The sequence below is a fragment of the Panthera onca genome, chromosome C2, assembly GCF_046562875.1.
Source record: "Panthera onca isolate mPanOnc1 chromosome C2, mPanOnc1 haplotype 2, whole genome shotgun sequence".
NCBI lineage: Eukaryota > Metazoa > Chordata > Mammalia > Carnivora > Felidae > Panthera > Panthera onca.
This window is the reverse complement of record NC_138347.1, coordinates 81,444,576-81,461,713: the sequence shown is the minus strand read 5'-3', so window position 1 is coordinate 81,461,713 and position 17,138 is coordinate 81,444,576. Positions and strand designations below refer to the sequence as shown.

The following is a 17,138-nucleotide window of genomic DNA, read 5'->3' as shown; positions in this document are numbered from 1 at the left end:
GCCCCCTTGTTTGGTAGACAGAGAAAGAGAGGCCCCAGAAGGCTAAAGGACATGCCCAAGGCCATGTGGCTGAGACAGGACTGTAGCCTACTCCCCATGTTGCGCTTGTTTCCCAGGCAGGGTTTCATCCCTCACACCATCCTGGCATGTGGAATGGCTCCCTTCCACAGCAGCCTCTATGGGACAGTTGCCAGACTTTTCCAAGACAGGAGGGTCTTGTTTTCTGTAGAGAAAGAAAAGCATCCATCAGAAACCGCACCTTAGCAGTGGCTTCTTTGGGATTATGATTTCTTGCTAACAATATCACTTTCTCTGAGGTATCTACCGAGTGTTGAGGGTGATGGTACACAGAGGCACAAAAGGTTGCTTCTTCTCATTCTGTGGAAGAGGGCAGCTGTGCTATAAGCTGGGTCAGCAACTTGCTGTAGGACCTTCTTCTCTTTAGTCGGATCTCCTGCCTCTTGTCATCTGGAGAAGAAAGGAAGGAAGAAAATGGTGCAGGTTTTGAAATCTGCCTCCTCGTCAGGCGACCCACCCGCTAGGCCCACTACCCACACTGCCTCTATCAGCTGCAAGCAATCTTGGCAGGTTTGTGCAGATCAAAAAGGGCAACATTTGGAGCATTAGGCCCTGTCCAAGTGTAGACCTGGGTTGCCTCCTAACCAGAGGCCTGGAAAAACGGCTCTGGAGAGGAATTCTGCATATAGTGGCATTGGAGCCAGAGCTGAATGACCACCATTTGTTATTCAACTACAATCAACAGAGCACTGACATTGTGCTATGCTAGCTACCAACTCTGTGTGCAAGGCTGAACTTGATGACATGGAAGGAAGAGCCTTTCCAACAATAGGGGGCTGACTCCAAAACTCCCTGCTCAATGGACTTTTTGTGTTAATTGAGGTAGTTGATCAGAAATCATGACTCCAGTAGGGTTATACTTGTGGGTTCTTTCTTATTCTCTTTTTGTTGATTTCACAGAAACTAAACCTACTTAATTGCTATGGTCTCTGGTCCTTTCTTTGTTCCTGGTTCTATTGTTTTCATACTGAAGCTCATATCCTCTGGTCTGGGATGTTTGGCTATGCTGTTTTGCATTAAACTCCTCAGTGGTTCTATACCCACAAAGGTGCTTTAGGCCTGAGACATGACCCAAAAGGAAAAGAAAAAGGAGCGTAGTATTGAACAGAGGGGTTTCAGTTAGGCATTGGAGATAATTTCTTGATGTGGAGAAGCTGTAAGACACTTGAATACATTCTGAAATTGGGCTCAGGATGATGTTCTCTGATCTTTCCTGGGCCTTTTCAGCACAGACTTGCCTGGAGATAACAAAGTGGGCAAATGTCCCCTTAAGATCCCTATGATCCTCTGATTTTATGTATGAAAGCTCTAAAAATAGAATCATAGGAGGAAAGGGAAGAGAAACATCATGAGAATAAAAGAAAAAGGAAAAAGTGGAAGAAGTGGGCATTGCAGGTGGGTGCAGGTTGGGAAAAGCAGCATGTGCTGGGAAATGGCTGGGAAAAAGCAAGACAGCCATGTTGAAATACGTTAAGAAGTTAGGATACAGTGCCTGGCAAATCAACATTGGTTAATAACACAGTATTTATGGATGAATAAATGAATAAATATGTGAACCGCCCTCTCTGGCCCCAACCCACAGGTGGGAAAACGGAGACATAATCTGACACTCGCTCAATTCCCTCCTGCTCCTTGGTGTCAGGTAGGAAGGGGTGCTGGCCCCAGGAGAGGAGTAGAATAATGCTGAGCAGGGAGAGGAGAGCGCATCTCCCCACCTGCCTGTGGGCAGGAAGCATCCTGGGGTTGGTCATAGCCTTGAAGCTCTGGAAGGAGAATGAGAAGGCACAGGCTGAGCTCCCTGTGTTGTCTGGCACTGCCCTGAGCTGTCCAGGCCTGGAGCCAGTGGGGAGGCACAGTGGAGCCCATCATGGCCAAGGGCCCCCTGGCTCCTCCCTCTCCTTTTCTTCCCTCAGCCACAAAAGAAGAACCAAATCCTTTCTCCTCTTGGGAGCCATGTAAAACACCCACTGAATTTGGAGGATGGACTCATGACCTTCCTTTACTTTCTCTCTCTCTCTCCTTGCTTCTCTTTGAGTTTCCAGAATGCAGTTCCCAAAAGTTTCCCCAAAGTTTCTTTCCTCCATCAAGAAAATGAAGTCTGGGGAAGGATAGGAGTTTTCGCCAAGTCCTCTGGAGGCAGGATCAATTTCCTGCCAATGAGAACACCTGAAACATCTGCATAAATGTTTTATTTTTACCTTTGAGGGAAGACAGGAGTTTCCATCCATTCTGTCTCTCTCTGCTCTAGACCCTGCTCACAAACATCTCAGAAGGGACACCTGAGCTGTAGTCCTCAGAGATGTCGAGGAGGCTTCGGCCCTTATTGCTCTCATGGCTCCACTGCAGGGACGGAGGCCATACGGCCTCCTCATGGAAAAGAACTAAGACAAGGGGCTCAACACAAACAGGTGAGTTCTTTTAGATACTATTTCTCCCCCTCAGGAAAACTGTGCCAATTTGAATCACTGGGCTATAGGAAGGAACGCTGTGTTTCCTCCTCCCTGCTACAAAACTACTAATGAACAGGAGTACACATAGCCCTCTCTGTTCTGGGGAGATAGAGAAAAGAAAACTCACATTGCCTAGACAAGGCAAATGTGAGCATGCTCCCGGGAAGGCCTGCCAAGAGCTCTTATATAAGCTCCAGTGAGCTCATGTGTTTTCTCGCCCATCAGCGGATCCTGGGCTTCAGGGCCAGGGGTTAGGCTGGAGGAGGGAGCTCAGGAAAGACTGTGTTCTTCCAAAGAGGGGGTGCTCTGGGAAGAAAACATGTTCCTCCTCTCAGGAGGATGAAAACAATTTTCATTGCCGAGTCAGTCAACATAGACTTGCATTCCTTATGGCAGCAACGTCAGGACAGAAGAAGGTGGTGCTTGTTCTTATGAACCCCATGGGGGAAGCGGTGGTGTGGTGGGGTGTTTCATAAGTCAAAAGAAATGTAGATATGCACTGGGGCTATGGATGAGGAACCTTTTCCTCCCAATTTGTGGAAAGCCAGATGGGTGCTCAGTTTGGTCCACCAGCCACAGACTGGGTATCAGGCCTTAGTTTCCAGTCATTGCCACCATGTAGGCTGTTTTGAATTGGAAACGTATTTCACTTACTGAGACAGGCTGAACATTCTGGAACCTACTGTCACTCATTTTGCCTGCTTCCCTTTTGTTTGACGGAATCACTGAGCCGGCAGACTTTTGCAAGCAAACTACCCAACCACCTTGCCCACCCTCTTGCCCAGAACATCTGCAGGTAGCCTGCCCTGACCCCAGCACAGAGCAAATGGAATGATATCTGCTTCTTTTACTCTTTGCCTATTGAAAATGATATCTTACCCCACATAAGTGAGCCAACGCTTCTCAACCAAGCTTCCCAGACGTTCTCTCAGGAGTTGACACACTTCCAGTTCAGTTATGCCCCAGTGGAGGGGGAGGACCTGTCTGTGCATCTCAGCAGCTTACCCCACCCCCACCCCGCACCCACACCCAGTCTAGCGCCATGTTTCTCACAGGGTGAGGGCAATAACTACAGTTGTCTTTTATATGATTAAATGAATCTGCAGATACAGTGTTTTACCTGTCCCAAATAATACTGTGTGCCCAGTCTTTCTGTAACTATTAATGCTTTAAACAATTTTTATTTCAAAAATAAGAACACACATTGTTCAGGTAAATTTCTACCTCCCCCAAGTGCTTTGCATTTTCTCTCTGGCATCACTTAGTGCTTATAACACTTTCCCACTTTGTGTCTTTTGAGGATTTAGTTAATGTGCTGTTTCCTCTTTCCAGATCAATCGGGAACAATTTGAATACAGCTAAGACCTTCCTTGGGTTCCACCCAAAACTTTCTCTTCATGAGTGTGTGAGCGATGTCCTGATTAACTTCTTTTTTAGAATATTTATTTACTTTTGAGAGGGAGAGAGAGAGAACATGAGTTGGAGAGGGGTGGAGAGAGAGGGAGACAGAGAATTTCAAGCAGGCTCCAAGCTGCCAGCACAGAGCCTGGCATGGGGCTCGAACTCACAAGCCATGAAATCATGACCTGATCCGAAACCACGAATCGGATGCTTAACCAACGGAGCCACCCAGGGCCCCTGTCCTGATTAACTTCTATGTGTGACAACAGGATTCAGACAGTTGAAGAACAACCGAGCTTACCAGAGCCCCCTGACATCTTCTGAGAGCAGAGTGTTTGATACACACAGCCTTTCACACGTAAGGAAGGATCCCCGATAATGATATATGCGTTGAGTATTTTGGTGTGAGATGTCATGACACCTGTAATTTACTTTCCAATACTTCAGTAAAAAAGTATGAAACAAATAAGGCAAAATGGTAAGAACTGTTGAATCTTAAGTGACAGGTAGAAGTGTTCTCATTATATTCATGACTCTATTTTTCTATGTGTTTGAAAATGTCCGTAATAAAGAGAAATTACTCCCAGATACCCTAATTCAAGGAAGTATGTTTAACCTGGGCAGGTGGTGGGAGCTTTAGGAGGCTGACGGGGAGATGGTGGGAGATGGGGATTACTTACTCTTCTTAGGTTTATTATCATTACCTTAATGCCTGGTGGGAGCAGAGAGTGATGACAGCAAACCCCAAACAGCAATTTTAATGATATCCTCTGTTCTTAACACCTTCCATGATGTATGTTGCTCTGAGTTAAAAGATCTAGTTAGTTCTCAATCCTTTCACCTCAAAGATGTTGGGGAGAGAGGAAATATTCATCAGGAAAATTTTTCTTTTCTTGAAGATCATGCCATTTCCTGGTGACCTATTAGTACCAGTTTTCTTTAAAAAATAAAAAATAAAAAAGACAAAAAAGTCACTTCATTAATTACTTTGAAAGTACTGATGTTTAATCCCTCAGCAGAAAATGCACACTTCCTGGAATCTTTTTCTGGATTGCCATTTATATTGTGAGGTTTAGAAGTGCACTTCCTCTTGTCTCATCTAAGGTAAAAAGAAATGACCATTTTATCATCCCTCACCTCATAGTTCTTGCTAACGTTCCATTTTTAAAAACAATTTTTTTGTTTTTTTTGGAAAGGAAAAAGTTCAACATTTTTTTTTTGCATCATTCCAGAAGCAGTCTTTTTACTCCAAATTATGATTCATCCAACAGATTTTTAAAAGGACATTTTGGATCTCTGTTCCACCTTTAGGTATCGGTTGCTAAATTCTGAGGCTTGACCACCTGACCTCATTTCACTTGCTCCTGATCTTTAATATGGTCTCTGTGTATCTTTTAAGATGATCTTTCATATTATGGCAACACCCTGATCTGGTGAGTTCTTTACCAGCTGTTCATTGTTGGCTGGATGCTGTCTGAGTAAGGTCCTAGGACACGGCCCAGCTGGCGTGTTGGAGAGAGGGCCTAAGAAGAAGGGAGGGTGAAGTGTGCACACACCTTCCACAGCCCAGGTCCACTCCTTCTCAATGAGCCTCTGTGGCTGGCCAAGTGAGTGCTGTTTCCCACCCCAGCTTCGTGGACTCAGATTTCCAGGTTGAGAAGGATGTCCGCTGAGTCGTGCACAAGGGATCGGTTTGGGGTGGTAAAATCCCTGCCACTACGCTTGAAGCTCAGAGTCATCAGCAGTGGCAGTGAGGTGCAAACATGGCTTTGAAGGCAGATACTGACAGATCTGAATCCTGGATCTGCTGCTATGAGATCTGCTCCGTTTCTCAGTCCTTGTTTGTCAAGTAGGGAACTGTATACCACCCACTTCAGGAGAGTTCCTGTGAAGTTTAGCAGTGGTCATAAAAGTAATAGGCTTTGGACTGCACAATAAATGATAGTTATTTAATAAGAGTTTCATTAATGCCTGGACATGTCCCACATATTACCATTAACTCAACTTTAAGCTGCTTTTTTTTTTAAAAGGATTTGTCAGTCCTTTCTTTCATTTTGAACTATAGTGCTCAGCTTCCTTGCCCAAATATCTGCTAAAAAACCCAGTTCTCCATGTCTTTTCATCTTCTGAATCTGTACCTTATTATGCTGATCTCTCACTGTGTTGTAACTCCGCTTCTGTGCTGCCTTTTTATTCTTCGTCCATTCTGACCTGATGGCTAAGAAGTAGATTGCAAATATTTCTGTCTTTCTGTCCAAGTTGAATTTCATATTTTCTGAATCATGAAACTGCCCTCCATGTGACCTAGAAAGCCCTTTGATGATCCATATTTAGCTGTGTCCATCATTCAACAGATGTCTGGGTAGTTAGAGGCCCCCATGACTCCCTCTACATCCTGTGGTTTCAAGTTCCTGAGCTGTTAGTTAAAAAGCTTTCATCACCTCTATCCCCCTTCCCCTATCCATTCCAGGATACAGGGACAGATACCCACTTTAGCTATTCATTCATTTAACAAATATTTACTCGTTACCTACTACGTGCTTGACACTGCGTTATATGTTCTCTTCTTTGCTTCCAAGTTGCATTTTCCTAACTTGACCAATTTACAGTTGTCCTCATGTTTTCTGATTATTTCTCTAGGATCTGCATTGAACATCCAGTCATATGGTCCCTCCTGGTTACAGTGTTTCCTGACCCTTGGGAGACTTGAAGGCTTAGCTGCAAACCCTGGTGCCTTGCTATGATGCACCTGCCACAGCATCCACAGATTTTAGGATAACGTAGGTTCATCGTGGGCTCCATCGAAGGGAGTTTAGCTAGCAGATGAGGCTGCAGGCCTTGGCTTGCCATTCTACACCATGGACATGAAGAATAAAGTGGTAGCCAGGGTAGGTACCCAGCAAGTCAAGCAGCTTATTTCCAAAAACCCTTGGTTTTCTATGTCCCTGGATTCCTACAGAGATCCCCTTGAGGAAAGATGCCTGTCTGCTTTTTGAGCTCTCTGGATCTTCCCATTAGATAGCTTCTCTTGGCATCTGAAAGGCAGCCTGCCATTCTGTTCTCCTGTGGAATACAGATGGCCCAGCCCACGCCTATCACTAATGAGGATCACATGCAGAGCCTTCTTGCTGGAGGCTCCCTTCAACAACCCCAGCCCTCCTTCCTTGTGCAGGCCAGTCACCGTTGACCATGGCATTTATGTCTGAGAAGACAGCTTGCTGCTCTCCCACTCACAGAGTTGGGTAGAAAATCTATGAGGTAGCCCCGGGAAGTGCATCCCATTCACCTAGAATTGGAAACATTGAAGACTAAGTTTTGGCTGTCAATTTGATTGCAAAGTTGAGGTTTGAGGTTCCAGCTGTCCACAGAGGCTGTTGAGCTTAAATGTGAACAAGCACTGAGAGTTCTTCAGTAGGAACATGATTAGAGGGCTACACAGAGGTGGACCTGATAGATCAATTTGCCAACGCTGTGTAATCTCACCCAGAATGATAGTGGGATTGGAAACAGATAAGAATGTTAAAAGCACTAAAGTATAGTAGAAAAAACATACATTTTCGTGAGACAGATTCATGTCTTACTATCTGTTTGAACTTGGACAAGGTGGTTTACCTTTCTACGCACTAATACCTTTATCTGTGAAATAAGTACAATGCTCCTATCGTAGGCTGTTCTGAGGATTAAATGGGACAGCACATGGAGGCCTCAACGTGATGCCCTGTATCCAGTAAGCAATAAGTGGGCATTCCCTTTCCTGTCTCCATTTCCTGCTTTCTCTCTACAGTAAAAAAGTTGAAAGATATACTCCAGTATGATGGGACATCAAGGGGAGCTATAAACAATGGCTCCATGTGAAATTCTATACAATTCTGCTCTGTTGTTTTATGTAAAACTTGATTGCTATTTCACATGTGGGATAGTTTCTTTTTCCTTGTTATTGCAAGTCAGATGCAGGCCCGAAATTTGTGACTAGAACAGTTACGCACTGCTACTATGGACCCCAACAGAAAAGCAAAATCTCTTTTAATTTGAATACTGAACCCCATTCCTTTAACACTCCAAGCTACTGAGAAGAGATAACTACCACTAGCTATCCTCGAGGATGTCAATGATTCTGGTCAATTTTGCCATGTATTAAGTGTGGTCTAACTGATCAGTACCCACCGATCCAGAAATCTCTCTAGGAGTCATTTTCATTCTTTCAGAAAACAAGGGACACTGAGGCATGCTGTTCAAAAGGAAGTAATAGATACTGTTTTAACATTGATGCTTACAAAAACAGTTCTGATTGCTTTTTGGACAAGGTAGATCAATCACTGCTAGTTCCCCACCCAACCAAGTCAAGGCCTATCCTATAAGAGCAGGTAACTCTTCTTCCCCCCAGAAAAAGCCCTTTCCATATTAGGCCAGTTCCAAGAGCAGTCATTCAATTGAATAAAAATCAACCTCTCTATAACTGCATTGTTTAGACCTGATTCTTTTCTCTGGAGCTACACAGATAAAGTCTGACCCCTGGAAGCTAACATGTTTCCCCCAATCCCTTCCTCACCCATGGGACAAAGAGTCCAGATCCTTGATTCTTACTTGAAGAATGTAGACGGGAACAATCACAGAGCAGAAACTAAACAGTGTCTTAAGAATGGAGACTACTTCTCCTAGAGAAGTACTTTTGGGAATATTATTGCTGAGGATGGTTACTTGCATGTTCCTATCCCCACTGAGGACAAAAAGAAGAAATTGTGGGCGTAAGGCAGTGTTTCTAATCTGTTGATGTTGACAGACAAGTAAAGGACTCTATGGTTCTTCATGGTGAGTTCTTAGTGTTAGGCCTCTCTCTGTCTCTCCCAGAAAGGGAGCTAGTACTTGATCACAGAATTCTGTTTTCATGGAGCATTTTATGGCTACTAGCATTTTGCAAAACACATCTTAGGAAATTATGGTCTCAGATATGCTGTGGGGACTTAGATGTTTGAAATAACTTCCTGATTGGTTATTGTTAGATCCCGGAACTGGTGGCCAGGGAACACTATGAAGTTTCCTTCCTTGGAGGTTTGGTAGACTCTTCCACCCTTCCTCCCTCCCCTCTCCCCTCCTCTCTACTTTTGATATTAGCATTAGGCACCCACTTGCCTGGGAGTGTTGAGATGTAGGCCTGGGACATAGGGAATCTGGAAGTCTAGATCCTTCCCATCCCCATGATTCTATTTTTATGGATCCAATTGTGGTGTGTTCCACGGAAGGTACAGCCTAGCTGGGACAGGAGGTAACTGAGGGTTTTGGCTAAGAGGAGAGGGGGCTAGAGATGGGAAAAGTTGATGCAATTATTTTTGTCAGGAATTGGAACCAAAGCAGCAGGAGAGAGTAAGTTTTAAGACTCTCTGGCAAAGTAACTTCCTAATCTGTCACTGAGTATGTGTAAAAAAGTGATTAGTGGGTCTCTATATTTATCATGATTACTCACAAATATGTAATTTGCATAATATATACAGCACATTAAGTACTATGTCACCTTATATAATGTGCATATGTATAATGTATATGCATGTTATGTAACGCCAGTCTGGAGGCTCTTCCAGATTCTGCCAAGTATTTCCTAATTTATTTGGCAATTTTAACATATCTTTTCCATCTGTGGAAAGAACTATCTTGAGAGGAGCTGGTCTCTGACCTGAAATATAATCATTCTACTAAGTCTATCTCCATTCTCAACTCACTGGAGGAAATCCACAAAGACCAAGCCATAATGAGATGCAACTCTTAGCTCAACAGTCCAGGGACAACACAATGTATTGAAGATTTTCTGTTTCATTATTTTTATTGCTGGTAGGGTAGAACTGTGGGGGCAGGTGAGAACATGTCTGTGGCATGGTCACAATTAGAATAAGATGAAGGCTAAAGGACTGGATTTTGCCCTGCTTGCCTAACTGTGTGACTTTGAGAAGTCACTGAACCCTCATTAAGCTTAATTTTTCTCATTATTAAGATCGGGAGGGTAACACATTCTCTGTCAGCCTCTGAGGTTGCTGGGAAGATCACTAAGATGAGGTGCTCTACAGGAAAAAGCCATGGTCACAGTAGTTAAGGAATGAATTGCAACAGCACATTAAACAACACTGGACTTACCAAACTGGAAGTGCAATTCCACTGGTGTATTATACTGTGTGGTTCTAAGGAGGGCTTGGGACATGTCTCTCAAGCAACACTGCAAGTCTTATGCACTGGACTAGAGCAGGCCACGGCCACTCTGACTTGTGAATCACTGAGACTCAGTTCCACCTGTTGACAGTGCTATGTTTCAACAGCCTCAATCTTGGGGGATCAGACATGCAAAAATGTCTGTAAATGTCTCAGAATTAGTGAGCCCACACCTGCCTTTGTTTCGAAATCAAGTGGCTTCCAAGATAGTACCTGTTGTTATTCTGGAGCTTGCTGGTCCATCCCATCACCAAGGATCCCATCATTCAAGACATTCTCCAGACGGCCTGGTTTTCCCCTCACCCACTGTTTTGCACTATTAGGTCCAGCAGGATGGTCCTAGATGACTGCTTCCTTCACAGTTAGGATCAGGGTGTACACACAGTCTTAATTTCCCTTCCTTGTGCAAAGCTCCTGACCCAGTGCAAGACTAGAGAGAGCTCAGTGGAGCAATGTCTAGTGGGCCCACGTTTCCTCTTAAGAAATCTCAGAGGGGATGGAGGTCCAGTGGAGTGAAGGCGCCAAGGCAAATGTTTCTGTCTAGTAATGAAGTTCTACACAGACTTGCCCTCAGGAAAGGAGGGTGATGCTGGCACCAGGTGCAGGAAGCCCATTGGCCTCTGCCAAGATCCCTCTGGGTACTGGCTGGGAGCACCTTGAAGAAGGTGCCTCAGTCCATCTTGTGAGTCTCCACTGAGGTCATCCCTGCAGCCAGAGGTGTTTCCAGACTAGGAGGCCATGAGGACCATGATGAGTTGACAGGTGATAGAGTTTAATTTGATGATCTGTCTAGTGCCTTCAACCCAGACCAACTTCTTACCAGTTCAGGCCAGATAGAATCTCCGGGAAGCATCACGAGGCCCCTATTTTCTCACGTGGGCCTGTCCCATCCTCACATGGGCTACATGTTCATTCTTCTCTGGCAACCTGGACTCGAATGGAATCATTTCCCAGTGACCAGAAATGACCCTACTCTAAGATGTGTGGGTTCTTTTCCCTAATAAATATCCTCTTAGTGGCACTTATTCTCAAACCACATCAGCTAAGATACCACGGACAAGTCTCTTAACTTTTCAGAGACTCGGTGCCTTTATCTGACAAATGGGAGAGTAAATTGTGTCTAGCATATCTTTCATGGTTGTTTTGAGAATCCAGAATAGGAATTCTCAGTCTCTTTACAATAAAGAAGCTACTTTCACTTCCCTTAAATCTCATGATCACCATGGGGAAATGTGTCTTGACCACGAAATGGTGGAATGGGGGAGTGAAAACTTTCTTTTTCCTTCCCACTTTTCTGTTCCTATTCTACATATTTTTTTTTTTCAGTCAGGAGAAGTCCATCAGTAAATAAATATTTATATATATATATATATATAAATATATATGCTACATATATGTACACACACATTAGATCATCCGAAGGGCCTTCAGCTCACACTCTGGGAGTGGTAGGTGCAAAGAGGCAGGTGGGAGCCACCTGATGGTTTGTCTCCTGGTCTTCTCAGCAAAGGGTCCTTCCTTCTCATCTTCTCTGCCTTCAGGAAATAGTCTGCCACCAGGGCTTGGAACTCAAACAGGAAACACGCTTTGGCTTGAAAAAGAAAGAAGCTGGGGGTGGTTTTTTTTCTTCCCTTTTTACACAATATTATGACACCAATTTGAAAAATAAATCCCAGTTTCTCTGCTTTCCCTCCCAGGTGTTCACAGAACTAAGAAAATAAATACCACATCTAAGGTGTGCTGTACAGGCAGCTCTGGGGGCTCTTGGAGCCGTCTCCAAACAAACACACAGCCACCAGGAGAAGGCTTTGGGAAAATAACAAGTGCCCACTGACAGTGTGGAGAACCAAGAATGGAAACACAGCTTTCCACAGCCTTTCTGCCTCCTCAGCAAGTTCAGGCAGAAGTTGCTGCTTGAAGGACAACTAAGAAACCAACGTGCGCTTGCTGAGCCCTGCCAAGGGTTATGCTTTGAGAGTTGGAGGCCGTTTGTCTCTGTACAGAGGGACCTTTGTGTAAGTTCTCTGGAATGGGAGCGCTTTCCCTTGGCCACATCCGATCTCACCATAGGCAGGAAACCTGCAGCCTGCTTCCTTGTGAGCGTCCGTGAGGGACCTTGCAAGACTGGTTGGAAGAAAGGGGGACTTCTCCTTCAGTCTCAGAAAGTCCCACTCAAGGCCTTCTGGGAATGTGGAGGTTGCTGCAAGAGCCAACATCACCCTGGTGGGCCCTGGGTCCATTCAAAATTTTCTGGGGGTCCTGGCTCTGTTGGGGTGTGTCCTTTGTTGAAGAAGAGAGAATGAACGTATGGGAAGATGAAGATTTCTTCCTGAAGGGTGGCTTTGCTTCCACTGGTTAGAGATGAGTGTGCGTGTGTGCATGTGCGTGTGCGTGCGTGTGTGTGTGTGTGTGTGTGTATGTGTTACAGTTTCTTATTTTCTCTCTTGGTTTAACTGGCATTATGGCACGTTGTTTAGTCTTTTGAACGGCTCTTCCTCCTGAGTGAAAAGAAGCTGCTCTTCTGGGGAGGCCCCATCATCATAGGCGCTTGATTCTTGTGAGTAATTTTAATCTAAAAGCAAAGAGGCATAAATGAGTTAGTGACATGCAAATCCCAGTAGCCTATGAGAGAGTGAGTCGCAGAGGGAGGAAGGAAGGCCAGCTTTGGGTTGGAAGGAGCCCCATGCAGAAAGGACGACTGTCCTTGAACAGCTTCAAAATTGGCAACTGGACCCTCACTGGGCCTGGAGTTTGGCACTGCTGGAAGTGAGGGGCGGAAACACTGGGGAGAGACAGGTGTGAGCTTCCCACGTGGTGATCTGCTCGCACCTGTCTTGTGTCCTTGCTATTCATAGACTCTCAAAATGTCACAGCCGGAGGAGACCTCATGGTCCATCTCATTCAACCTTTCTGCAGGACAGACAAAGGAATGGAGGCCTGAGGCTCCCTTGAGCCTTGGATTAGCCTGGGGTCACACAGAGAGGGCAGTACAGCTAGAGCCCAGTTCTTCAGATTCCTAGCTTCCTCTGCTCCTGGCCCTTCCAGTCTAGGCACTGCAGAAATGTCAACTGGTAACTCATAGCCTAGAGGCTTCATTCTGACATCTGACCCAAGCAACATCATGTGGAAAGTTTCAAGTGACTCCCTTAGGTGTTTCCTCTTTTCTCAGCTTTCCAGGAAAAACCAACTTTCATTTTAAAAGCTTTTTTTTTTTTTTTAATTTTAGGTTTCTTTTTTCTTTCTTTTTTTTTTTTTTCCTCCTGCAAACTTTAAGTCAATGGGAAGTGAAAGACAGACACTGGTGAATTCTCATTTTTGCCTTTCTTCCCAACCTTATCCTCAGGGCATGGCTTCAGAACGTTAAATCTCTATCTGAATGTGGCCTGATGATGCTGCACATTACTGATCTGCATTATCAGTCCATCAGCATTTATCATGTGTGACACATGCCCAGGGTGGGAAGATGATATGGGAACAAGAGGCACTTAGGATTCAAGGACCTGGGTTTGGGTCCCAGATCTCCTGCTTCTTTCTTTGCTGTGAGACTCTGGACGAATCGTTTAACCTTCAAAGCCATGCTTGCTGAACTATACAATGAGGGTAGTAACGTTTGTCCCATTTTCCTCGCAAAGTTGCTGTGAAGATCAAATGGGGGACCGTCAACGAAATCCCACTTTAAGCTGTAAAATGGAATGTAATCCTTAAATAATTGTTATCTTACACTGGAGGAGAAAGATGTATATCAAAAGAAGCAATCTAGGAGCTCATTCTCGTGGTGTCTACATCATTGGAACTGACGGTGTGACCACAGATAACCAGAGAAGAATTCTTGCAGACAGAGACCCATCAATAAGTTTAAATTAATGTAGGATAGACCAAGTGGTGTCAAAAAGAAGTTAGATAAGGACTGAGAAGAGTCTGAAGGGAGCAACTGAGGAGGAATTTTAAGATTTGAAAGGAAGCGAAGGAAAATGTGTTGGTGAAAAGAGAAAGGGAAGGCACTGGATGAATGTATGACCTCGTTGAGTGTGGGGCAAAGGATGAGAAGGGAGGTCAGGGACACAGGTGGGGCAGTTACGCCAGGGCTTTAAAGGGGAGGGGGCAGAGGTTGGGTGTAATGTGAGGTAACAGGGAACCATGATAACTTTTAAGCTGGAGAATAACATGAGGAAGAAAAGAGTTCCAGGGAAATTATTCTACAGCTGTTGTCAGGGCAAGTTGGAGTGGGGGAGACTCTGGCTAAAAGGGTACTACTGCAAGCCAGGTTTAAATTTATAAGTCCCCAGGATATGGAAAGACAAGGATGAAACCAAAAGACATTGTGGGTAATTAGCATAACCTGGGTGACAGAAGCTGAAGACGACTCTTAGGCTGGTTTTTACCACCCAGGAGCTCCAGAAGGGGAGGGTATCTTTATGTTTTGTGGCAGTTCCTAGACCAAGAATACATCAAGTACCATTTTGTGTTATGGGCTTTGTTACGGGCGCTATGTTTATTCCAGGATTCATGAAAGTGAGGCACAGACGAAGGACTCTCACAGAACTTGTCTGTGGCATGTAATTTAGCCCTAGCCGATCATGGTGACTTGGGGCACATGTCCTTGTGCTGCGGGAAGCCTTTTCTCATTCCAGAGCACCAGAGCCCCCTATGGGGAAGAACCCTATCACCGTGGTACTCCCTGAACCAGTGCACTGCCCTGGGAAGCACAGCACATGCCATGGAAGCGGTGATGGATGAGCACCAGGGGAGACTGAACTGGCAGTGGAGATGGCTATGCTTGGGGCAGACAGTGACAGCTGATGCACTGCCTACATTTCCCGCTGATAGAGCCCATTTTTTTTTTTTTTTTTTTTTTTTTTTTAGATAATGGAAGACCCTTACTTCTCCTTTTCCTTTCTCTAGCTGAGCAATTTATTTGCTTGTTAGCACCTCCAGGGCAAAGAGGAGGAAGTGAAACTCAGACCCCTCCCATTTGTTTTTTCAGCAGTTTTGACAAAGGTCTTGATGGGGTAGATCATCAACATGGAGATCCTGGCTAACATGAGATTTTGATGTGGCTTGCGGATTCTAGTGCTATATGTAACTGAGAATTCACTGTATGTACATGAACCAAAAGCAAGAAGTAGGAGATCATATTCTCATTTTGAGTTCAGGAGATGTCAGTTTTTATCCCCTTCTCCCCCATTTAGGAGAAGCTAGTGAGTTAACTTGTTCAGAGTCCACTGTAGGTAGTTGGATGTGGTGAAGCTTGCCTTTTCAACCCACGATAGAAAGACAGTATCCCATATCCCTGTAGTTAGAACCCAATTTTCTCTGCTAATTGGGCTGGTCAGGCAATTAACTGAAGTCTTCATGATTTTCTTAAAGACCTTTTATGAGATTTACAACATCTGACAAGCACAAGGAACAGCAGCCCCATTTTCTTAGTTTTCTGGTCTATTAGGGAGAGAACTGATACAGTAGGCACTTGTGTGATAGTTCGAAATTCACAAAACCACTGCAATATGTAATTTCTCCCTTAAAATGGGGTAAATTTAAAAATGTTACAGTGCCGGGTGTTGACTTTGTTTTGGGGGCCATTTCCTGCAAACCAGCACATTTTTATTACTTCAAGAGAAGAAATCAACTGAGGGACTCCTTCCATCAGGGCAGATGGTTCATATGATGTCCCACAAAATGTCCAATAACCGTAAGTATGGACTCATCCCAAATCATTTGGGGAAACACTCCTGCCTAAAGAGAGGCTAGGGGAGATGGGTGGGGGCTTGCACAATCTTTCAGGTCTTAGCTGTTAACGGTTCTCTAAGTTCTTAGGATGCCTGGCTTCACAAGAATGTTTCCTGTCATCAGAGGCTTCCAGATGTAGCTGGAAAAACCTAGGTTTTGCTAGTGGTGGAGGAGAAATCTGGGATTTATTGGTAAGTCAGGAAGTTCGACTAGATTATTATTGATCCCGAGTGGGGTCCCTATGCCGGCAGCATCAGCATCCCCTGGGAACTTGCCAGAAATGCAAACTCTCAGGTATCCAGACTTACTGTATCAGAAACCCAGCAATCTGAATTTTAAACACCTTCTAGGTTATTTGGATGCACACTCAAGTTTGGGAATCACTGGACTAGATAACTAGAATCCCTTTCCACCTTGAGATCCTAACTGTGGGGGAATATTTTTAGCTTTAAGGTTCAAATTATGGTGTCTAACTATGATGGTAAAGAATGAGAGGTCATCTTACAGTACTGCAAGCACAAGGCAAGTTTTCTTAATAATACATATTTTATAGACATATATTTATATGCATGAACAAACATATGCTCATTTTGGAGAATTCAGGAAATACGAAAAATTTAAAAATCACCTAGGGGAAATTGCTGTTAATTTTGGGGTGTATTTTTTTCAATTTGTTTGTATGCTTGTATGTTTTTAGCAAATTGAAATCAGTTTCTTAATCTGTTTTCATTTATCATTATTTTATAAGCATTTCTGATATCATTAAATATTCATTAAATATGGTTTTCAGTGGCTGAAAATTATTCTATTTGATGAATCTCACTCACCTAGTTTTAATGTTTTCCTTAAATGTTGGGCTTCCCCACCCCCCACCCCCATTTTTTTTGTTTTTGTTTTTTGTTTTTTTTACTGATAACCTGTATTTTACTTAAAATATATTCCTAAAAGAGTAATTGGGGGAAAAAAGGGTCAAAGGAAATGAACTGGACCAAATGCTTTCCAGAATGCTTTCCAGTTTATACTCTTATCTTACTCCTTGAGTGTGCTGGCCACACCACATCTCCACAGCAATGAATATTATCTTAAAAAAAACAACAACAAATTGTGCTCCTTTGACAAGTGAAACATGGCATGGTTTTCTCACTGTTTCAAGGTGAAATTCTTTCCTCCTTTTTTCTTAACTTATGATACTAAATTTTTAAAAAAGTCTTTTCAACGTTTATTTTTGACACAGAGAGAGAGAGAGAGAGGGAGAGAGAGAGAGCGCACGCATGAGTGGGGGAGGGG

The 17,138-nt window shown here is 44.0% G+C and overlaps 1 protein-coding gene across 8 annotated transcripts in view; it reads right to left on the bottom strand.

The window, feature by feature from the left end:
- Positions 1-325: 325 nt before the first annotated feature.
- Positions 326-17,138, bottom strand: part of DGKG (diacylglycerol kinase gamma) — a 213,062-nt gene continuing 196,249 nt past the window's right edge. For 5 of the 8 annotated variants that reach the window (XM_060639467.2, XM_060639458.1, XM_060639465.2 and 2 more), the window contains 3 exons: positions 10,053-12,696; positions 4,634-4,866; positions 326-468 (listed from right to left, as the gene is read on the bottom strand). In XM_060639467.2, coding sequence (XP_060495450.1) covers positions 12,598-12,696 — 99 coding nt within the window. In that variant the 3' untranslated portion in view covers positions 326-468; positions 4,634-4,866; positions 10,053-12,597. The remainder of the gene's footprint in view (positions 469-4,633; positions 4,867-10,052; positions 12,697-17,138) is intronic. The other 3 variants (XM_060639462.1, XM_060639460.1, XM_060639463.1) reach the window with 3 other exon arrangements.